This window comes from Hypomesus nipponensis, chromosome 16 (assembly GCF_054491055.1).
Source record: "Hypomesus nipponensis isolate SF chromosome 16, ASM5449105v1, whole genome shotgun sequence".
Classification (NCBI taxonomy): domain Eukaryota; kingdom Metazoa; phylum Chordata; class Actinopteri; order Osmeriformes; family Osmeridae; genus Hypomesus; species Hypomesus nipponensis.
In genome coordinates, this window is record NC_140376.1 from 9,734,512 (window position 1) to 9,757,927 (window position 23,416).

General features: G+C 48.3%; 1 protein-coding gene and 1 long non-coding RNA gene across 5 annotated transcripts in view; one reads left to right on the plus strand and one right to left on the minus strand.

Moving 5' to 3' along the window:
* nr5a2 (nuclear receptor subfamily 5, group A, member 2) overlaps nucleotides 1-23,416 on the plus strand; it is a 55,206-nt gene that overhangs the window by 14,776 nt on the left and 17,014 nt on the right. For all 4 annotated transcript variants that reach the window (XM_084676348.1, XM_084676345.1, XM_084676347.1 and 1 more), the window contains 2 exons: nucleotides 15,997-16,116; nucleotides 20,379-20,526. In XM_084676348.1, the coding sequence (XP_084532474.1) occupies nucleotides 15,997-16,116; nucleotides 20,379-20,526 (268 nt within the window). The remainder of the gene's footprint in view (nucleotides 1-15,996; nucleotides 16,117-20,378; nucleotides 20,527-23,416) is intronic.
* Nucleotides 15,269-22,437, minus strand: LOC146254746 (uncharacterized). The gene is made up of 3 exons (XR_014731530.1): nucleotides 22,350-22,437; nucleotides 16,478-16,581; nucleotides 15,269-15,375 (listed from the first exon to the last, which is right to left on the minus strand). It is a non-coding gene; the product is annotated as an uncharacterized LOC146254746 (long non-coding RNA).

The window sequence follows — 23,416 nt, forward strand, 5'->3', positions numbered from 1 at the left end:
AGGTACTTGAGCCTCCATTGTTAAGCAGAAAGCTTAGTTTCGGTGATGGGAGAAAGGCCTGTGTAAGCCCAAAACAATTCTGACATGCGCAGGCAAATTGGAGCATCACTTTCTGAATGGAAACCTAATCAGATTGTCCTACACATGGCTGAAATCTGTCAGTATTATAATGTGGTGTGTGTATTTTTTTGGATTTTTCTTCATTATTTATCATGATCATATGCACCGGCTAGTTTCGCACGATACGATAAAGACAGCAAGAGCAGAACAGGCGACAAACAGAGGACATACAAGCGAATCAACTTTTCAGACTCTCCTATGCTCTCCATGGGGAGCTATAAATACACCCACCTCAGCCCCCCCCCCCCCCACCACCACCTATTATTAGCTTAGTAAGAACAAAAGGATTTCTCTGGTAAGCGAGGCCGGGGGTAGGAGGCGTCTGCCAAAAGTGTTTAAAGATTTAGTTTCCAAAAGTTGGACTTGGTCATAAATATTTTGCCATTAGTAGATCTCTAAAGAGTGTTCCCCATTGTGCTCCAAGGGAGCGCGGTTCACTGTGGCTGTGAATGATACATAGCCAGAGCCATTATATATTTCTCACACCTTGAAATGGGGTAGGGGGTGGGGGGAGGGGGGTTCCTCCCAGTACCTACCCCAGTCCTGATTCATTTCACATTCAGAGCTTTCAGGTCCAGGTGTCTTAGTATTGTCTGGTTCTGATTGAAGTCCTGCAGAGATTTTAAAGTCGTTTTCTTTTTTAAAGTCGTTTTTTTTTTGTGCTGGTATGGTAGCGTGGGTAGTAAGTGGGTTGGTATAAAAGTGTGTGTGTGAATCCCGTGCGTGTGTGTTTACTTAGAAAACTCATACGTGGGCGTGTCCTCGGTGCTGCCTCGCTTCTGGCTTCTGCCACCCTGTATTTAGCAGGACACACTTTCAGATCTGCACCCAAAAACAAATGGGGGCTGGGTTATCACCCTGCGGGGGGCCGAGGTTGGGGTTGGTGGGGCATGGAAGGGGCGGTGGGGGGGGGGGGGTAGACAGACAGTTTGACAGTGGGAGAGTGACACCCGTGTATACAGGAGTCCAGAACAGACAAATAGGACAGACGAGAGGGACGGTGGAGCAAAGGAAAGGGGAGGAAACGAGCGAGAGGTAGACGAGAGAGAGGAGCAGTCGTCGAGGAGAGAGAAAGATAGGGTGAGTGAGAGAGAGAGACAGAGAGAGAGAGAGAGAGAGAGAGCCAGAGACAAAGAAAGAGACAGAGAGAGAGACAGAGAGAGAGACAGAAAGAGACAGAGAGAGAGGGAAACAGAGAGGGAGAGAGAGAGACAGAGAGAGAGACGGAGAGAGAGACAGAGAGAGAGAGACAGAAAGAGACAGAGAGAGAAGGAAACAGAGAGGGAGAGAGAGAGAGACAGAGAGAGAGACAGAGAGAGAGAGACAGAAAGAGACAGAGAGAGAGGGAAACAGAGAGGGAGAGAGAGAGAGAGACAGAGAGAGAGACAGAGAGAGATAGAGAGACAGAGAGAGAGGGTGTGCAGTGGTGGGACACAGGACGCACGGTCCATGCCCTGGCATTGACTTCATACCAGGGCAACAGTCAACATGAGATTGTTTTCCGTCCTACCAACCTGTAGCATTGAAACGTGCCGCGAACAACCTTAAATGTGTGTGGAAGTGCATATGTACGTATGAGAGTGTGCGCGCGTGACAGCAAGCATGTGTCCGTGTGTGGAAGTGTACATCTACTTTGGAGTGTGTGGGTGCCTGCCAGCATGGGTGTGTGTACATGCGTGTGTGTGCGTGCGTGCGTGTGTTTGCTACTCTCTACCCCCCCGACCGAGCAGTGAGTCATGGCTGGTGCAGGAGGCTTGTGCTCTGCTCCACCATTGTTCCGAGGGTAGGATGCATGAGCCGAGCTTTTCCTCCTCCCGACAACACAATGGGACAGAATTAAGCCTCCGATTGTGCTTATTGATTCATACCTTTGTGCTATTCCTCCCCGTGCTCCGCATCAGTCACTTTGCATCCCACGCCGGCTTTGCACATTACGACTGTCCCACCGCAAAATCAGTACATCGCCACCGGACATTTCCCTGTTTGCACAGGAGTAAAAGAGGCACCTGGATAGCACTCTGTAACTTTATACGTATATTTAGTCCATCGAGCTGATAAAACCGAACCGGGCAGAGGCGGCGCTGTTTATTTTTGTCCTTTCACGGCTGTTTGGGGACAGTTTGGGGTGCGGGCTCCTCTCGGCGTAGAGAACGACAATACCAGATCTGTCGTTAAGAGAGAGAGGGAGAGAGAGAGAGAGAGAGAGAGAGAGGCGGTATTGTTGGGCCTTGTTCCTGGACCCTGCACCCAGCTGAGCCGAGTCGGGCTTTATTGGTTTAGCAGCTGGAGGAGAGGAGAGGACAGGAGAGTAGAGGAGTGAGGGAGGAGAGAGAGAGGGAGGAGAGGAGAGGGGGAAGGAGAGGGGAGAGGAGAGGAGGACAGGAAAAGGAGAAGGAGCAGGTGTACCTATTCCTCCCGTATAAAAAATGAATTATTCATATACTGTACTTCATTTGATGAATGTGTCATTATTTTAGACAACAAAGTTAAATTTCTGAAAATCATTCACTGTCTCCTACTGAAAATTCAAAATATATAAAGACCCAGAATTATTTACTCTGTGTATTCCAATAAGCTGCTGTTCATAGACTCAGTGCAAGTACTTCTTGCATTCATATCATATACAGCGTGTGTCAGTCAATCTGTCAGTATGACAAGTCCCTGTGGAGTTCAATGCACCTGAATATTCCCCATTTATGGATTTACCTGGGTGAATAATGTACACGTCTGATGCCCCTACAACTCTGGGTGTATAATTTTGCCCCGCTTCCCTTCCCCCCAACATAAATATTACATGAATTGACTTTTGTAGAAATGCGAGCATCATTTTTCTCTCCTTTCCTGTCCTCTCCTCTCCTCTCCTCCGTTCCAGCCTCTGTCCTTCTCCACTTCACCTGCTCTCCCTCCACACACACACACACACACACATCTCCTCTCTCTAACCCCCCTCGACCTTTCCCTGCCGTGCAATTTCGAGGTCGAGCGGGGATCGTTGGCTAAGGCAATGGGGTTGGGGGGTGGGGGTTCAGATCGTCCCTTTTACATCCATCCCTTGACCGAGGGCAAGAGAGGGGAAATTAATAAGGCGTTTTAGGCGTGATCTGTGAACCCAGTGAGGACGGGACGGGGGGTTGTTGTAAACCCCCCCCCCCCCACACCCCTCCTCCCCATGCTCAGGCAACGTCCCTCTCCTGACACTGCCGGGTCACCGAGCGCCCCCACCCATACACCCCCCCCCCCCCCTCCCCATTGCCCTGACATACTGCGTGTGCGAGGGTGGCGTTTGCAGCTGGCAGAGATTTGTAACCGTGTCCCTGCTCCATTGCATTTGAATTATTCCACAGGGCCGTCCCAACCTCTAGAGCGAGGGGGGGGGGGGGAGGGAGTTAGACAGTGGGAGAGTGACACCAGTGTCTACACGAGTCCGGAACAGACAAATAGGACAGACGAGAGGGACGGTGGAGCAAAGAAAAGGGGAGGAAAGAGAGATAGACAAGAGAGAGGAGCAGTGGTCAAAGAGAGAGAAAGATAGCGTGAGTGAGAGGGAGAGCGAGAGACAAAGACAGAGACAGAAAGAGAGGGAAACAGACAGGGAGAGTGTGAGAGAGAGAGAGGGCTGCTTGTTAAGGTGGTGGGGGCAGGAGGAGAAGATGAACAAGGGGCTGTAGAGGCACCAAGGGCAGGTGGCAGTGTGGTGAAGGACAAGGGGGGGGAGTGGGGGAGGGGAGAGGGAAGAACGAGCGAGAGGAGGCTGGGGGAGGGGGAACAGGTGGGAGGTTAATGGGCCTGGACCCGATCCACCTCGGGGGCCTTGATATATGGGGCTTTGGGCCCGGTGCAGGGCGGAGGCTTTCAAAGATATATTATTTCATTTGAGGAGCAGCATTTTGGTCCCCCCACCCCCACCACACACACACATTTGTCCACTGATAAATGATACCACCCCCCCCAACCCTCTCCTGTACATCCGACCCCCGCCCCCCCCCCCCTCCCCGGTCCCCATCGGCACTCAGCCACTATTGGAGGTGGCATGTCAGCTTTCGTGAGGCTTGCTCCCTTGCGCATCGCTGTTTTGGGTTTTACATTTACATTTAGTCATTTAGCAGACGCTCCTATCCAGAGCGACTTACAGTAAGTACAGGGACATTCCCCCTGAGGCAAGTAGGGTGAAGTGCCTTGCCCAAGGACACAACGTCATTTGGCACGGCCAGGAATCAAACCAGCTACCTTCTGATTACTAGCCCGATTCCCTAACCTCTCAGCCACCTGACTCTTGCAAGGTATCGTATGTCCTTCCTCCCTTAACCTCGAAGTCCGTCTCTTTCTCACGCTGTCTCTCTCTCTCTCCCTCTGTCCGGCTCTTCCCTCAAAGTGTTGTTCTTTTTGTCCATGGTCTTTTTCACCACTCTCACCTTCTCGCTCCTCCTCCACCGGGTTTCTCTTTGGAGGTGCTCTCCCTCCCTTTCTCCCTGTGCGAATCCATCTCTCTCCCCCATCGCTCCCTCCCTGTCTCTCTGGAGTGTCTCTCCCCTCACTTACACACATTCACTCTTTGTATCTCGGTACAGTATCTCTGTCTCCCATCTCTCTTTCTACACACCTCACACGCACACACACAAACACACACACACAAAGACTTAAAGTAGGCTGCAGCAGGTCTTCTGGAAGGCTGTTTATCTAAGCTGCTATTTTAGTGGTAACAATATCTGTTTGATCAGGTCTGGGGTGAGGAGGAGGAGGGTCACCAAGGCTTGTTTTCAGTCGTAAATTATTGAACAACAAGCCGAATGAATACAGAACCAAAAAAACACAGAACCATATATCAGTTGCTCGGTAAAACGACTATGATACATAAAAAGTAAGTGTTGCTTTTGGTTTAGAATTCGACAGCCGGGCGGATGAGTGTTTGAATAGAGCACAGACAGGAGGAATGTCTGGGGACATGGCTGGGGATGAGACTCTTAACTGGAGAATGGCGCGGACGTCTGAGGACTCTGGGAAGGAAGTGACTCCCCGCCCGCCGTCTGTCCGAGAGCACCGTTACATCTGCATTTCTACCGGAACTCTCTCTGACGTTTATTTACTACCCCATCCCCGTCTGGGGACTGTGCAGTGGCGTCCGTGCGTAGTTGCTTTGACAACCGCCCCGGGACCCCCCCCCCCCCCACACACACACACATACACGCACACACTCACAAGCCCCTCAACCCCATCTGTTCTGTGCAGCGATTACAAGCCAGTGTCCTCCTTTTCTTCCACCACCCCCCCAACTGTGGTTCACCGAGGAGAGGCCAGAACACAAAAAACCTAGAACGTTCCCCCAGGGATCGGTCAAGGCGGAAGGAAGCAAGGGCACTTGTTAAAAGGAAAGATTTAGGGTTGGGGGGTAGATGGGGGGTGGTGGGGGTCCCTGCGGACGTGAGGGAAAGGGGGAGCGGGGGAGAGCTTTTAGCGTTTGCGGAGTCTGCTCATCCACTTGTTGCTTTGATGAGGGATAAAAGGCTGTCGAGAAGTTTCTGGGGCTGAATATGATAGACTCCTCCTTCCTGACTTGTCCAAGCTCACCAGTTCCTTTTTCTTTTCTTTTTTTGGGGTGGGGGGGAATACATCTTTTTTCCCCGCTTTTCCTCTTTTCCGTCTTCTTACCTCATACTCATCCACACCATTCTCTTTATTATTCTTCTCCTCCCCCTTCCTCCACCTCTTCCTCCTTCTACTCTTCAACAACCCAACCAAGGAGCAGAGGAAAAATATTGTTTCCCCTACCGACAATTCTTTTTTATTTTTAGTTAGTGTGGTGAGAACTGACATTTGCCTGCACTTTATCAGACACAAAGCACAGCCTGGCCACGTTAAGTCTTGTTTAAAGACGATCAGGGTAAAAGCCTTTTTTATTGGCAGGTCAGAGCGCTTGTTAAGGCAGAGGAGGCGCAGGGCGATGGAGTTGGTGTACGCGGTCCACTCCCCCCCTCCTTCCCGGTGATGTTTCACAGTGCCACGACGAGACCTGGGAAATCTACAGGGCGAAAGACAGAGCAAGCAGTGGAAAGAGATGAGAAAGAGAGAGAGAGATGAGAGAGGGGATAAATGAAGTCGACATTGGAAGCTAATTTAGTTGGCTAGCTAACAAGTAGTCAGGTGGCTGAGCGGTGAGAGAATCGCTAACTAGTAATCAGAAAGTTGCCAGTTCGATTCCCGGCTCTGCCAAATGACGTTGTGTCCTTCCCCCTACCTGGTAGGGGGGAATGTCCCTGTACTCACTGTAAGTCGCTCCGGATAAGAGCGTCTGCTAAATGACTAAATGTAACAAATCAACTTAAAGGTGTGCAGGTTGTGGTTAACACTCGCACACCTACTGTAGATGACGCACACCAAAGGCCCTGGCGTTGTCCCTCCCTCCCTCTAGTCTATCACCCTCTCTTCAGTCCCGCTTAGCTATTGTTAGGAGCTGGCATTCAACACAATAGGTTATTCAGGAACCTTTCCAAGGAGTCTTCCATCCAAAACAGGTCGCCAGGAACGTATCTCTCTCCAAAATGTTTCAGAGTGGAGCGACAGAAGTGTCGTTCTCAGGTGCCCGCCGCGTTATAAGGCTGACAAAGACGGCACATACGCATAGCGAGCACGGTCGCCCTCAGGGCGTTTTAGGGTTTCCGCCCCCGGGTCAGAGGGACAAAGGTGTGGTCGCCCTGGCCTCTCTCTGACACCCCCCTCCCCTCCCCACACACACAAAACCTGAACTATGGTCATGACACAGAGATATGTGGACGTGTCGGCTCGTTTATCTACCCCCCCCTCCTTTGCTACTGAACAGTGGACATCTTGTTTTCGTCTAAAGATACATGGCAGAATGTGTCAAACATGAACCACTAACAATAGCCATCCCCCAACCCCCATCACCACCACCACACACACACAGGCGCACACACACACATAGACACTTTATACTACAAGCATGGTCTAGCTATTAACTTTAAGCTCGGGTCTCTTTTGTCTTACTTTGGAATCTCTCTCGCACGCGCGCGCTCTGCGCAGCTCTTTCTCTCTTCGTTGATGCGCAGCCTTAATTATCTACTGGTAATCCGTGCTGGCTTGAGGTGGTGGCAATGTCTGCTGCCCTCGTCACTCCCCTGTCAACAGTTGTCCTCGACGTCTATTTTTGCTCCTTATTTATGTCCGCTCTATTCTCGAACTATAGACACAGAGAGAGACAGAGACAGAGAGAGAGAAGAGGGGGGTCTCACTCACTTTTCGTGTCCAAAAGACAAAGGAGATGAAGCGGGAGGTCCAGGGTGTGTGTGTGTGCGGGGGGTGTTCAAGCTAGGTTTACAGTGTGTGTGTATGTCCTTATTTAGAAATAACTGCGGTTGGTGTGAATTTATGGACACGTCGGTGAATGACATTTTATACAGGTCACACAAAAACCCTTGCTGGGAGATGGGGGGGGGCAAAAGATTTTGGGAGGCCTGCCGGTCACAAGAAAATGCCTTCAGATACAGCAGCCCATAAACACCACCTGTTCTTTCTTCTCCAATTGTTTCTTCTGCCGCTTTCAGAGTGTATACTTCTTTCTTTCTTTCTTTCTTTCTGTCTTTCTGTCTTTCTGTCTTTCTTTCACCTGCAGAATGTATAATGTTTTCTTCCTGTCTCTCTCTCTTTCTCTCTTTTCTCTGTCTGTCTGTCTGTCTGTCTGTCTGTCTGTCTGTCTGTCTGTCTGTCTGTCTGTCTGTCTGTCTGTCTGTCTGTCTGTCTGTCTGTCTGTCTCTCTCTCTCTCTCTCTCTCTCTCTCTCTCTCTCTCTCTCTCTCTCTCTCTCTCTCTCTCTCTCTCTCTCTCTCTCTCTCTCACTCTCCCCCCTTCCCTCTCTCCAGGCCATAACTTTGAACCTGGCATAGCCTCATCATAAATGATTCCATACATGTGAAATAAAGTCTGATTCTAAAAATAGGCATTACAACTACGTTCTTTTAGAATTGCGTCCCTCTTGCAGGAGATTAAAAAGTGATTTGCACAATCAACGACACAGTGAGAATATAAACCAAGATGATGAATAGGGCTCAAGGCCTACAGATTTTTTTAAATGCCCCTTGAAAATTGGGTTGGAGGTGTCGACAGCGCTGTTAAAACTCCAGAAGGGAACTCGATTGGTGAATGTAGGGATTTCAGGTGGCAAACGCTTGCACGCTAAAAAAGACACACCAGACACCACATGCTACACTAAACAAGTTTGGGACTTTCGTCCTTGACGCACAAGGCATTCTTCACAATGTGTTTTTCAATTAAGGAGATATCCAAACAAACAGCAGAGACGTACACAGGTAACAGCTATACCTGTCATGGCGCCCTCCAAACTTGGCATTTGTTTTCTCTGTGGCTATGACGCACAGCCTAGACGGAACCAGATCAGTGGGTTAATTCGGGTATTAATTTTGCTATCAAAGCCTATGCCAAAGCTGGTATAGTGGTGTCTGGAGTGGTCCCAGCTGTGACTCTGCTGTCTGCCTGTCAGCCATAACGGGAATCTATGTCTTCCCCTCAGACAGAGAGAAGTACACTTGTCTCTGCATTTTAAAACAGTCCGGTCTGCTCCGTTAGTCTGTGGCCGTCTCTTACAGCCTGAATAATGAAAGAGAGGAGATGGAGACGTTTAACTGGGGCTTCATCGCACCGGCCGGAGAAGGAACAGCAGGTCATTTCCCACTGTCTGTCAGTGGCCGCGCGTACAAGTACGCGCGTGCGCGTACAAACACTCACACGCAAACATGCATACGCGCGCACAGACAAAAACGCACACACACACACAGACACACAGACAAACATACATACTCACACAAAGACAAACACACACACACAAACACACACAGATAAACACACGCAGACAAACACAGACAAACACTTACACACACTCACACACTCAATACAACAATATTGACAGCACCCCCCTTACCATAAAGTAGCCCACAGCCATAAATTGAGGAATCAAGTCAAACAATGCACGAAATGAAAATCAAATGAGCACACACAGATCACTCAGAGTTGGCCGGGGCTTAATGCACAGTATTGCCCGGTAGATTGAGCACTGTGGAACAGATCAATACTCCCATGCCTTCTGTACAGTGCTGATCTCATTTCACATTTGGAAGGCATTATTTTCTCACTGTATTTCAGTTTGCCAGGGTTGGGTAGGGGATGGGTGATGGGGGAAGGGGTGTGAGGCAGCTTAGATGGGTGGCAGGATTACAGTGTGTGTGTGTGTGTGTGTGTGTGTGTGTGTGTGTGTGTGTGCGTCCCATGGCTTGGTGTATTAGAAGCCTAATGTTCATCTGAATAATTGATTAGCCTCTCTCTGGTTTTTGATAATTAGTTGATAGCTTCTTAGCTGTAAGCCCTCAGATCTGTAGCAAACTCACAGGCCTTTTCTAAACAGGTATGAAAGAAATGACTCAGAGTGCTTTCCAAAGCTCCAGATGTTTATAAGCTATGCTCTTCTACGGCTCAACTGGGTGAAGACATAAATGAGACAACCCAAACACGTTTCTTTCTCATAACCTCATTTACTACATTGTTGTATGGTTGATAATGTACTAGATGGTCCTTTCATGTAACTCACTCAAAAAATACTTCTCTGGTAAACTTTGTAATAAACAAACTATGGCTCAAATACCAAATTCTACTGTTTATCAGTGGTGTCGGTTTGACACGGATTTCAAGCATATTCAAATGTTTTAAATATTCATTGTGGTAATGTTGTGGACTGCCAACTAGTCAACAATAATAAATGTGTCGAATTTGGAAGGTAGAAAAAACATCTATTGAAATTCATGACCGCCTTCTCTCTGGCCAGTTTCTCTACCGTTGTATTGATTTTCTATCTTTCATATGCTTATGCATCAGGTAAAAAAAGAATACGCGAGTTTGGATGCCCTGTCTGGTTTACAAACCCCAGCCTGGAACGAGGAGAAGCAAAGGGTTTGCTTCTTTCTTTTAGTGACCTTGAGAAAACAAGGCATTCCTCCGGCAACACCAACTTAAGATACACTTTGTATTTACCTCCACCGCATGAATGCATTCTGTTATTTTAACCGTTTGCGGGTGTGTTGGTACCTGCAGTAGCTTTGCATAAAGATCTTGCTCTGTCCAAGAAAGAGTACAAACACACAAACTAATGTATTTGTGTGTGTATATATATATATATATATATATATATATATATATATATATATGGTCAAATCTTGGGTGTATTTGCCTTATTAAACGTCAGTCAAAAATGTGCAAGCGTATCTAACAGTGGATGCTGCCCTGGCAGAGTACTGGGGTGTAGAAAGCACTGTGTAAAAAGCGGACATGACTGCTTGGTGCTGCAGTCGGAGGGTGAAGAGGTGGAGAGATTCCTCCTGTTCCCGGTGAGGTCCCAGATCAGGGATGGGGGAGAGGTCAGCACAGTGCAGGAAGACCTTATTAGAGCTGGGCCAGCACCTTTTTTGTTCTCCATTTTTTCGCCGTAGGGACGGGACCGGGGGGACGGGGTGGGGGGAGGGCAGATGAGCTGTTGGCGGGGGGGAGTCCAATCGAAGGCAGTGTGTTTTAGTGGTCAAGGGTCGCCCTCTGGAGTCTGTTAATGCGGGTCACCGTGGGAACTGATCAATCTCCGTGCCTCAGCAGTATCGACCAGACGGCTCTGGGAGACACTGGCATGCACACACACACACACACACACAAACATATACTCCTCCCAGCAACTCCCACCACTCAGACATTCTTACCCAAAGGAGCCAATCAGCCTTTGTTTCTTGATAATCAACCTTTTCCTCCCCTATCAACCACACGGTAGTTTCTTTTATTGTAAAGCCTTCTTCAAATTTGAAGGTGTGCTGCAGTTGTACTGAATAGATACATACTCAATAGATTGAACAAACATTTAGCAAACATTTCTTTGGCCTTTTGTGTTGGGTAACCTGATGCAATGGTCTTTCTGTTGGAGCCTTAATGCACTGCCAGCAGAATGCGTGTGCATTACATAGTCGTACATTACCCATCGGTGCAACAAAGTGGGCCATGTATGTGAGTATGTGTGTAATCTACGGTACAGCCCTCTCTACCGACCTCACACGGGTGTGTGTGTGTGCCTGTGTGTGTGCTCGGAGAACTCCGGAAAGACAACCGGCCAGACAACCAGCCAGCCAATCAGGCACACAGACAAGACAGCGTTTCCGGTGTGTTCCGTGTCCTTTCTATTGCTGACGTTGCTATAGGCGTCGGTCAGGCCCTCGCAGTCATACCAAGCCCTCCCCATCTTGTTCCATGACCACCTGCTCAACTTCCCAGGATGCTTATCGCCCGCCACCCCCCCAGCGGCAAGCAAGCAGGAGCCACGTGCAAATAGCGCCATTATAAACAGTCTGGTTGGTGGGGGGGTGGGGGCGGTATGGACTATCGGGCAAATACACAAGGCCAGTAGCTAGGAAGAGATTGAGATACTAATCTCACACACAAAATACCCCCCCTATGCCAACACCTCAAATGTTCTCTACTCGTCACATCCCTGACATTTACTCACTTGTAAAATTAAAAAAAGTCTAAAAAGACAAGCACTCCCTACAATGGCATATTATTAATTCTAACAATGGCATTCGACTTTGTTGTCATATTGCTTTAACGGCGCAAAACCCAAACCCAAGATATCAGATTGGACACGCAAGCTGAGATTGCAGTGTTTACGTAAAAGACGTGTTAAGGCTGATTATAGTATTGAGCCACTCCAGAGTGAATTAATTCCTATCCCCAGGTGTAAGTCCGGCCAGAGAGCCACCAGACGAACAGATGCCGACACAAGACAACACAGAGAAGCCTTCCTGTGAGTGGAGCCATTGAAGTCAACTTCAAACCTGAACTTCAAGCTTCAAACCTGTAGTTCTCGGAGAAAACATTGATTCAGATCCAGCTTGAGAATGAGAGCCACAGGGAGAAAGAGAGAGAGAGAGGGAGAAAGTGGGAGAGGGAGAGAAAGAGGGGGTGTAAAACAGGCCTGTTCTGTTGTGCTGCTCGTTTTATGTAAATGTCAGTTGAGAAGATGAACCCATGGTGAGTGTGTGTGTGTGTGTGTGTCCCTTTCACGGCTACAATAATTTAATTCACTTCATTCATTAAGCCACGCTGAAGGAGATTCCATTAATCTGTTCATTAGGATACTTCAAAACTGGAGCTACTTATTAAAATCAGATCCAGCTGTGTACCCTCGTTAGGGACATGATACCCACACCGCTTAACAATGCTTGTGGCGTTCTACCAAACCACAGCACCGAAGAAAGAAAGAAACATTTCGCTACATTTGGCCGTTTTGACTCAGAACCATTATAGATGGTCCTCTCCTAGCAGGGGCTGTTGAATAAACATAACTTTTGGGCGCTCCAAACAAACCATTACCAATTAATTGAAATTCCCAGAAAAATGGCGAAGATTTCTTTTCTTAATCACTTTATTTTATTTGCTAGTTTTCCCTCCAGTCCTTTTGCCCATTCTTCTTTCTCTGCCTTTTCTCTTTCTCCCTAATTCTCTATCTCCCTGTCTGTCTGTGTGTAGAAAATCACATTAATCTGTGCTCGTGGTGTTGAACAAAAGCTATGGGCTAAGCGATTGATCTGGGCATTGATCCCCCCTCGCCTGAATGGCCATAAAAGTGTTAAATTGGTTTCTTGGAGGATATGTATTTTTCATTGCGCTCTCCTTTGCGAAATTCCTGCCTGAAAAGAACAGCATTGATGATATTGAAATAATGAACGAGAGAGAGGCACACCTTGAAAACACTGTGTTCAGTGTGTTTGAGAAGAGTTTTGTGACTTATATTGACTCAAACCAAATAAGCCAAGTGTAGACACAGTGTTGCCCAGTGCCCCTGTTAAGGAAGAGACTCCAGTGGCACTATTTAGGGCATGTTTTACTCTTTCTCAACACTGATCACTTTCACAAACAGTGAAGTGTAGTCTTGAGATGGTATGCATGTTCAGTAACTTCCCTAAACGGCAGCTCAGTACAGTAGGCAGATATTTTTCTAACATATTTTTTATATTTTTATTCTTATAGTGACAGCTAAAGACTCACTGAGCCCCTCAGTATGCATTTTTAGTCTTTGTTGGTTGTAATAATTTACTTTTAATTTAATTTAAAAACTACAGTAAATAGGAACGTTTACTGTGGTATATTAGCTGCTGTTGGTAGTTACATTGGTATACATTGACAACACTATGAACCTTGCAAAAAGATTAACAGTTAACTTTATTGTTCCCTTCATGATCCAATAAAGAATAATTTTAATTTTGTTTGCATGCAATGTAAATCCATGGGTAGGTTAATAGCCTTGGCAATGTTCAGTTCAGATTCTTATATTAAAAGACTGCGAAACACACAGTGAAAGATATAGCTGCATGGATGCATAGGAGTCAGTACATTTACATTTAGCAGACGCTCTTGTTCAGAGCGACTTACAGTAAGTACAGGGACATTCCCCCCGAGGCAAGTAGGGTGAAGTGCCTTGCCCAAGGACAAATCGTCATTATTGACACGGCCGGGAATCAAACTGGCAACCTTCAGATTACTAGCCCAACTCCCTAACCGCTCAGCCACCTGACTCCCCAGTAGGTTCCCCTCGTCCTGTCAGTGGAGCCCCTGCTGTGTGAGGGGAGAGACGAAACATGAGGAGGATCCAGGGCTTGTCACTGGGCGCTCAGGGTCACAGCCAAGGAAGAGCTTGTCAGGGAAACAGCCACTATAAGCGACCCTGATCTCAACTGTCCACCCTCCCTCAGCCCAGCCCAGCCCCCGACCATCCTGCACGCCTGTCGCACACGTCTGTCACCATCCACGTCTCCAAGCGGGACAACCCTCCACACACACACGCACATCCACCCACCACCCCCATCACCCCTTTCTCCAGCTAACCCTTTTGATGACCCGGCCCCGTTGTCTGAGAGGGCCCTTGCAGGCAGGCAGCGTGAGGACAGCCGTCTTTGATGAGGACCCCGACACTCACCAGGCCCCTGACGGGGCGGGGACGGGAGGGCTTTGAAGAGCCCCCCTCCCCCTCACCGCCTTCTCTCAGAGATGGGGGGTTAAGGCAGTGTTTGGTTGGGGGCAGGCGGGGGTACAGTAAGAAGCTCACCCGTTTCACTCTCCTCCGTGTGATGGTTTTAATGATGCCATTTGAATTTCATTCACTTTTCGTCGCCTCCGGTCGATACACCCAAAGGAAAAAAAAGGAAAATGGAAAAGATGGAAAGAAGAGAGTTCATCACGCTGTCAGAAGTTGTGGTAAAGGTCAGCGAGGCTTTGTTGTACGTATGTGCTATCTCAATAAAAAGGAATGAAAGATTGCTTACATTTTTCTGCAATTTTGGTTAGCAAGTTAGCAAGCCTTGGTTTTATTAGACTTTAGCCTATCCATGTGGCTGTGTGATTTGACCCAGCGAAGCCAATCTCAATGATATTCAAGTTGTAATGTCTGCCTGGAAGACAAACAGATGCATCACCAGTCATAATACTCACTGTTAACTGGTGATATGAATAGCAAGGTTGGCAGAGGCTACCACACTATCATTCAAGGTCATGAAACACAACTCATGGGTTTGGATGTTGACCTGGTGTTGATTAATCAAAATCCCCCCCTGTTCGAATTAAAGCAATGGCTTGTTTCATTTCAAGGTATGTGTGGCAATGCACTACCAATTGATCCACATTCCTCTCTCCACTTTTAATTGACACTTTCAAATTCAATGTGACACACTGTCAGGTGCCCAAGGATTCTCTCAGATTCACACCAAAGGCATTTCACAAAAATGCCAAACCAAAGCATTCTGGGAAAGACCCACCAATCCGTCAGATAGGAGTATCGAGAGGGCTGAGTGTGTTGACTGGAAAGGACAAAGAAAGGAAGAGAGTGAGAACATCTCCAGGTTTTTATATTTTTTTCCTCATTCTTGGCTCTCAATGTGGCCTTTCTGCCCTTGTGGCTACAGTGTCTAATCATTAACGCGTTGGGGCCCTGGGAAATAGGGGTGGTGACAATGGCAGTGTTGTTGTGGTGTTGCAAACTTATCCCTTCGCCCCTGCCTCATTCACCTGGCATTGGTGGGACTGAGCGGCTGTCGCAGGCTGGCTACTTAATCACTTTAAGCCGGTGGAATCACTCAGCCAGAGGTGGCACCGGGCAAACAGATAGCCCCGCTATCACTTGACAAACAGTCACATCCAGGTAGTGGCAGGCCTGGGAGAGGAGAGGGTCGCGTTCACATGAGAAACACATGAGAAAGCTGTGGCATATGTGTGTGTATGTGGGTGGGGGGGGGAGTTGCTCTGACATTTGAGGCATTGTGTGAAGTCAGCTACCTACACCTGCAGTTGTACTAATCAATACCTACAAGCGAACTACAGGACCCAGTTATGATCCCATATATGATATATCTTATCCTATGTCTGCTTGTCTTGAATAGCAAACCTACAAACGACCTTAAAGACACAGAGTCCTTTTCAACTTTTGCCTACTTTTCAATCGAAGAGGAAGAAAAGGGCAAAAAAACAACGGCCGTTATTCACTTTACATAGATAATCATTAAACTCGTTGAGTTAATGTACTGAACTATTGTTTTGGATGAGTTTTTCCATTTCTAGTTGGATGAATTTTTCCATTTCTAGTTCCATTTTTGGAAAGGTGGTTTAAGCTTGTACATGCTGTTACCTTTCCTTGCGTTAACCTTTCCTTTTTCTCTTTTTCTTTCAACCTCTCTCCCTCTCTCTCTTTCTCTCTCTCTCTCTCTCTCTCTCTCTCTCTCTCTCTCTCTCTCTCTCTCTCTCTCTCTCTCTCTCTCTCTCTCCCTCCCTCCATCAGGTTGATGACCAAATGAAGCTGCTGCAGAACTGCTGGAGTGAACTCCTCATCCTCGACCACATTTTCCGGCAGGTGGTGCACGCCAAAGAGGGCTCCATCCTATTGGTCACCGGCCAACAGGTGAGTCCCACCTTGCCTTCTCCCATCTCTCCCCCCCCCGGCCCTCCCCCTAGACCTCATCAGCCACTCAGCACACCTAGATCAACAGCCTTTAAAGCTTCATCGACCTCTCTGCCTCCCTCTCAGTCACTACACCATTAAAAATAGATTACGCTTATGCGTAGGTATAAGATAATGTGACCAGCATAATCAATTATGCATTCTTTTTTTTTTACCTTTTCATTTTGCGTGTGCGTTTGCTGGGAGTGTGTGCGCGTGGGCGTGTGCGTGTGTGTGTTTACTTCAACAGTGAATATATAAAGCGCCTGGTTAAGCATGCAGGAGCCGTAGAGGTAGAGAGAGAAACAAATCTGTGATTTACCTCAGTCGAGGGCCCTGAGGAGGGGAGCAGGGACTATTGCCTCGGGCCCTGACGAGGCCCCTCAACCCAGGGGGATCTCGGGATTCTTCCGTCTGTTTCTGGCTCTGCTTTCCCGCTCGTACACACACGCACAGGCATACACACAAACACACGCATATACCACACAGCCACATGTAAATACCCACACATGCACAGAGTGATGAAATTGCTCATTATGAATATGCCTCTGAATGTTGGCGCGCCTGTCAATGGGACACGGCGTGCTTAATTATTGATTGGGTGGGTTTCCAAAATGCTGCTCTCTGCCAAACGGTTCTCCGACAATAGATGTGGGCATAAATATTGAAGCAATGAACTCTGACAGCCCGTGATTGGACGTTTTCCTGTTCCTACTGTTTATAGTGAGGTGAACGTTGCGAGGGGTGGAACTATGGAGGAGTGGGCTTCAGGGGTAATTGAAGCACAACTTATTTGAGTTAATTGGATGAACTCATGACATCAGACCACAGAGATAGAGATAAAGGAGAGCGAGAGAGATAGAGGAGAGAGAAAGGAAGAGAGAGAAAGGGTGGAAGGAAGATAGAGGCCACGCAAGGATGAAAACGGGCAAAGGGACATTTCCAATGCGTCTGTACATCTGAGACAAGCCCCCCCCCACACACACACACACACGCAGAACTCACTCACGCAGTGCCTTAAGCACTTCACCCCCCCCCCCCCTTCTCTCTCTCTCCTGCTCCTCCCACATCCAGCGCAGACAGAGAGCGAAGCGTACTGAGCAGCAGCCGGGACTCCCAGCAGTGTCTCTGCTGCTCCGTGTTTGATTAGCCAGGTCTGAGCTGTGAGCAAGCGGGGCCGGGAGCACGGGAGAGGGGCATCAGGGTGGAGCGGTTGAGGGGCGGGAGAGGGGGGGGGGGGGGTTGAAGGGGGGAGGTGGATGGGGGGTGCACAGTCAGGGGAGGCGGAGGACCAGGTCTCGTTTGCATATTTTGGCTAATGAACAGCTGGTGTTGGGGGGCCAGTGTGTGTATGTGTGTGTGTGTGTGTGTGGGGAGGGGGCACAGTCACTGGGAGGAGAAAAAGAGAGAGAGGAGGAGGAGGGGGGGGGTCTCAAACAGTTCCATCATTATCTTCCATTATTCTCCACCAGGCCAGGGGTGACAGCAGCAAAGTGAAAGCTAAAGCCATGGTCCGTCTTCTACCAGCTACTGTACACACATGCACAAAACACACACACACACACATGCAAATAATGAACACACACATGCACAGTGCGCATTAACCAATGCTGCCCCAATTCATTAGGACGACATTATGCCCAGGCAGGAACTAACGAATGGAACAGTCCATTATATTCAGAGGATATCTTTCAGTCACTGTGATAAGTTGGTCCCCCTGTCGTGAGGGATGTTGGCGGAGGATTAGATTCTGATTTGGCCACTGGCTTGGAGTGACCTGCCTTTTCTGAGCTAGTGTTGAGTGGAGTGTCAGAGCAAGTGACACAGCCCCAATGCACCATGGGGGATTAGCTCAGTCATGTGGTGACACATGACACCCAGGGTGGCTTTGGAAAATGCCACAGGGCCGCTCCGTCACAGTCCTACAGTCCCAACTCCCTTACCATCCCTGTGTTTCAATTACTCTCAGCGTCCTCATGATATATACGAATACAGTAGAGAAATGCTCTGGAAAAGAGGTTCCCATTTTAGCACAGAAGTTTTTGAAAATGTGATGGAACCCTTTTCAAACAAGGTGCTGTTTTGAAGACCTGAATGGTTCTCTCTTCGCTGAAACGGATTGGATGTTGAACCTCCGAAATCTGAAACAGGGTTCTGTCAGCTACGAACGGTTCTATTAAAACGGCTTTTATTTCAGAGCTAGAGGTTTCAACACAGGCAGTTCTGTCTGTCATCGGGTGCCCTGGTGTCCGTCCCATGGCCTTCAGAAGAATCTGAAGCTAAAACAGAGGCAGGTCGAACATACATTCGCTAGGCTAATTTATACAGCTCCCTCTTTGGCCTCCTTGTCCTCCCTTTGGATCAAACAGGAAAACATGACTTGTAGGCTATCGCGTAGTGGCACAGTTCAGATGGCATGAGCAGACAAGGTCTTTTTTCGTCGTTTGTCAGCCAGGCGAACGTCAAGGGCTTTGATAATGGGATGGTGTGACACCCTGACTTGAAAGTCAAAACGGTCCGAGGGGTTGTTTAAAATGACACTTTTTGGACTTGGATTCGGCTTCTTGCGAGCCCGTGTTTGGCACAGCTAGTTAGCGGTGACACTGGCACTGGATAAATACTGAAACGCACATTTGAACATCCAGTTGTCGTTTTGGAGCGCAGGAGATCAAAGGTGAACACAGCAAGAGAAAAGGAGACGGATAAGGATAAATGATCAGGTCATAGTTTGCAGGTGGGCTGAAACAGGAGGCCAGGGTTTTGTCAATCTACTTGTAGGATGTGACCCGAAACGGGACTAATAAACATGTATTGATTGATTGATATGTAGGTCGTTGGGTTGACAGATAAGTCTATTGTCATAAGGGTGGTGTTTTCTTTTACTCGGGGGAAAGGAAGCCATAACCCAAGGCAACGCCATGAGGAGTCCTATCGCTCATTGAAGTTATTTCATGCACAGTTGCTTTTATGTAAATTGATTGACACTTTCCAGGGCACTGACTCATCAGGGAGCCCAACAGAGGAGGCATGGAAGGAGACTGAAAAGGAGAGGGGGTGTGAGAAAGGGAGAAATAGTGCGTGAGAAAGACGATGCTCCGAAACGGCCGCATTTTTTTTCCTTCTTCTTTTTTTCAGGAACATTCCGCTCATCCTATTTACACAATAAATAAATTCCAATCCGAGGCAGATTTTTTTATTGCAAATTGCAGCTTGCAGGGACCTTCCTCCCTGAGGTTGAGCGAGCCCTGGCGTCTTACCTTCCCCCAGAAATCCTGGCGCAGTCAATTATGGTAATGAATTGTCAATAAATATAAAAATTTCATACGGCCTGCTTACTGTGAGTGGCAGCTAAGGACTTGCCTCCCAGACAAATCTGCTGTAGCTGCAGATATTAAATGCACCTGAAAAGGGGGTCTACCGCCGGGTCACTAAGGGGATGGGGGGTTGGGGTTCAAACCTGAAAAGGGGGGCGATCTCTCGCCCTCCACTGCCCCACGCAACCTTAGGAGGGAGAGAGAGAGAGAGAGAGAGAGAGAGAGAGAGAGAGAGGGGGGGGGTTAGGATGGAGGGAACGTGCTGCCCGCTCCCTTTTTTTTCGCGAGCGAGTGATTAGGATTCAGGATTCGGGCCTGGCCCCTAGGGCCCCCTTTCGCAGAGAGAGAGAGAGAGTAAAAGAGAGAGAGAGATTCTCTGTGCATTTAATGCTGATGGAAAATCTGTTCTAATTTGAGCTGTATGCTCATGTAAACCCACTATTCATTCCAAGGCTCCACCTGTTTGCTAGGGTTGTTTGTGTGTTTTAGGTTTGTGCTAGAAGTTGGCTGGGACCGCCTCACAAAATAGGTCTCAAAGCTCTTTGAGAAGTCTCTTGGATGTGACTGTACACATACCTACACACATACACACATTGTGTTTTTACAGTACACTGTGAGCTGGTAGAAATATCTGACATCGAATGTGTGTGTTGACAAGTTAAGGCAACATTTGGTAATGTTAGAAGACTCGCCATTTGTGTTCCCAATTTGCTGTTTGGGATTAGTATTTGACAATACCTTCCACGGTTCATTACTTTATCTCCCATGGTTCATTAGCATCCTCAGGTCTCATGCCCAAATCATGTCGTTATAAAGTCCACAGAAATGACACAAGATGACAACGTTACAATAGGAAGACAAAGCTTTGCGCGTAACAGGCTGCGGCATGTGCGTGTGTGTGTCCTGCAGGTGGATTATGCTGTAATTGCCTCCCAAGCTGGAGCCACCCTCAACAACCTGATGAGCCACGCGCAGGAGTTGGTGGGCAAGCTCCGCTCCCTGCAGCTCGACCAGAGGGAGTTTGTCTGCCTCAAGTTCCTTGTGCTCTTCAGCCTGGGTGAGTACGGGGGAAGAGGAGGGGCAGGGGGTGCGTGAGAGTGAGTGTGTGAGTGAGTGAGCGGGGGCTGGGAGGGGGCAGGGATGGAAGCCTGGGGATAAGACTGAAGTGCGGGGTGGGTATAGGGGGGGGGGGGGGGGGGGGGGGGGATAGGATAGGTGGGATACGCTTCCGGTGTAATTATTATTATTTTTTGAGGCAGCTGTCGGGGGGGGGGGGGGGGGGGCTGAGTGGCTCACGAATGGGGGAGGAGGAGGACGAGGGGTGTGAGAAGTAGAGAGAAGCGGGGAGGGGGGAGGGTTTACAGGTAAGGGCCGGGGTGAATTAATTTGGTCCGGGGACTACCTGAGTTGTTGTTGAGGGTCTCGTGGGTGATAAAGGGAGCACAGTGTTGGGGAAGGAAAGAGGGAGGGAGGAAGGCAGGGTGGAGGAAGGACAAAGGGATTATCCAATGTGGAGGTGATTTAGGGGAAGAAGTTGGAAGGGTGAATTTAAGCAGAGAGAAGACTAACTAAAGTAAGAGAAGAAGGGGGAGTGGACAGGGGTGAGAGATAAAAGTCCCCTGTGTCTCTCTTTCTCTCCCGCTCTCTGTCTCTCTGTCTCTCTCTGTCTCTCCCTCTCTCAAATTTTTCTCGCTCCTCATCACATCCATTTCTGGTCTACTTTCCAAGGCCGGGTTGGCTGTCAGGAGACTGTAATCTCTCTCTCCCACTCTGATAGCCTGAATGTAGCAGACTGGGTTTGTGTCATAGTGGCCCAAAAACATACACACCTCAATACACAGTATGCACTCTGTTGTGCAGGCACGCGCGCACACACACTAACCTCCAAACACAAGCAACACACGCAGGCGCACACGACGCAACTAATCAAGCACTTTGGCCAAGTTGAAGAGACACACTGTAACGAATCCTGGGTGTGCTTACAAGACATCCTCCCATGACTTGTGAGGAAACGAGACAGTGGCTGGTTTGTATTCCAGGCTCGCCTCCTCGACTACACTCCAACACCCTCACCAGCCCCATTCTGTAAAGGGGATCGCTCGCGATTCCACCCTGCCTCAGTTTTAGATCATTCATTAATGAAGTCATTTTATGTCAAGGTGAGATTTTCATAGCCCAGCCCACCTTCAATCAAAGACAGAGGGGTGCGCTGACTCAGAGGGGGATGGATGAAGGGGGGGCTGGGGGAGGGATTGTTGGATTTTTTTTTACACAGATCCGGCTGTTTGTCAACAGTATTATCATATCACTGGTGTTGTTCCCTGATGAACAGTAGGACAGAGACAGACGAACAGACGGACGGTTGGACAGACGGACAGGCAGGCAGGCAGAGACTAGAGAGACCGACAGAGACAGGCAGACAAGCAAGCAGACATACAGGGAGACCTGGAAACAGACAAATCAAATCAAATGTATTTGTATAGCCCTTTTTACAGGCAAGCATGTCACAGAGGGCTTCACATACGCCCATAGAACTGCCCCTCAACCAACCTAAACCCTCAAGGAAGACAGGGAAAAACTCCCAGAAAAACTCCCAACGGAAGAAAAAATGGAAGAAGACAGACAGACAGACAGACAGACAGGCATACTTTTGGTACCAGACGCAGGTTCAACTCTTGGGTTTGAGGAGGTGTCTGTGTTGGAGGTCGGGGATTGTGTTTGTGGGAGGGGGGTGGCGGGAGGGGGGGGGGGGGGCAGGAGGGAGGGAGGGGCGCACAGGGTGGGAAGGTTGCTGTTATGGGGTTTGGAGGGGGGGGGAGGGGAGGGACCCTGGTGGTGTAAATAATTTGGCGGAAACATCATCCATAATGAAGGGCTCACCTGAGGGATGTGTATCGCCCCCGGCTCTCGCCTGTTCTCCCGCACTGCCTGGGCCTCCGTGGTGGTGCACAGATGTCGGAGAGGAGCTGTAAACACGCTAAGACAGGAGATTAGAACTGTTATGATTAATATCACCCCTCCCACAGTCCTAACTGGGAGAGAGGCAGTGGTGTGCGTGTGTATGTCTGTGTGTGTGTGTGTGAGAGAGAGAGATAGAGAGAAAGAGAGAGAGAGAAAGAGAGAGAGAGATACAGAGTGAGAAAAAGTGTGTTTGGTGTGTTTGGTGTGTTTGTGTGTGTGTGTGTGTGTGTGTGTTTAGGGTGCGTGAGAGAAAGAGGGAAGGGAGAGTAATAGAGACAGGAGAAGATTTTTACGCTTGAGTTTGTGTGAACCCACACTCGTAGGGTTAATCAATTCCATAGGAGCCAATTAATAAGGAGTCAACGAAATGAGGCATGAAAAAACTCCCAAGCCGGATTTGGGAGAACTGAATCACACCACACTCAGTACCAATGCTAAGCTAATACAACCAGTCTCTAGCTGGAACTCAATGACATCTATTAGGGATCAAAATTGATGTTGCACACAGGCATATGAGACCACAAGTGTGTGAGTAGGTTCAACATAGCACCAAGAACATCTCTCCCTGCCTGCATGTATGTCTCCTGCTTTCATCACACATATTACCCTTTGTAGAAACTACTTAATGCCTTCCAGTAACCTGCACAATGTCAGGACAATACATTGTTTTGATACATTATTTCGAAACATTGTCAAAAAAGACTGGTATTTTTACACAGTCTGCACAGTATCTGTCAGATGTATTGTTCTAAAACCCCAATAATGCTGTGGGTCTATCAGATCCACAAAAATGTGTGCACCAAATGGCAACTATTCTTGGTGAAGTGCAGGGATATCAAGTCAAATTCTTAAATCCCCCACAAAACTGGAGCAATCAATGTGAGGTAAAAGCTGCAGTCAGATAAAAGTGTGTGTTTGTGATGGAGAGGTCAGCTTGGTCTTGAACACACACACACAAACACACACTTATCACACACAACAATCTC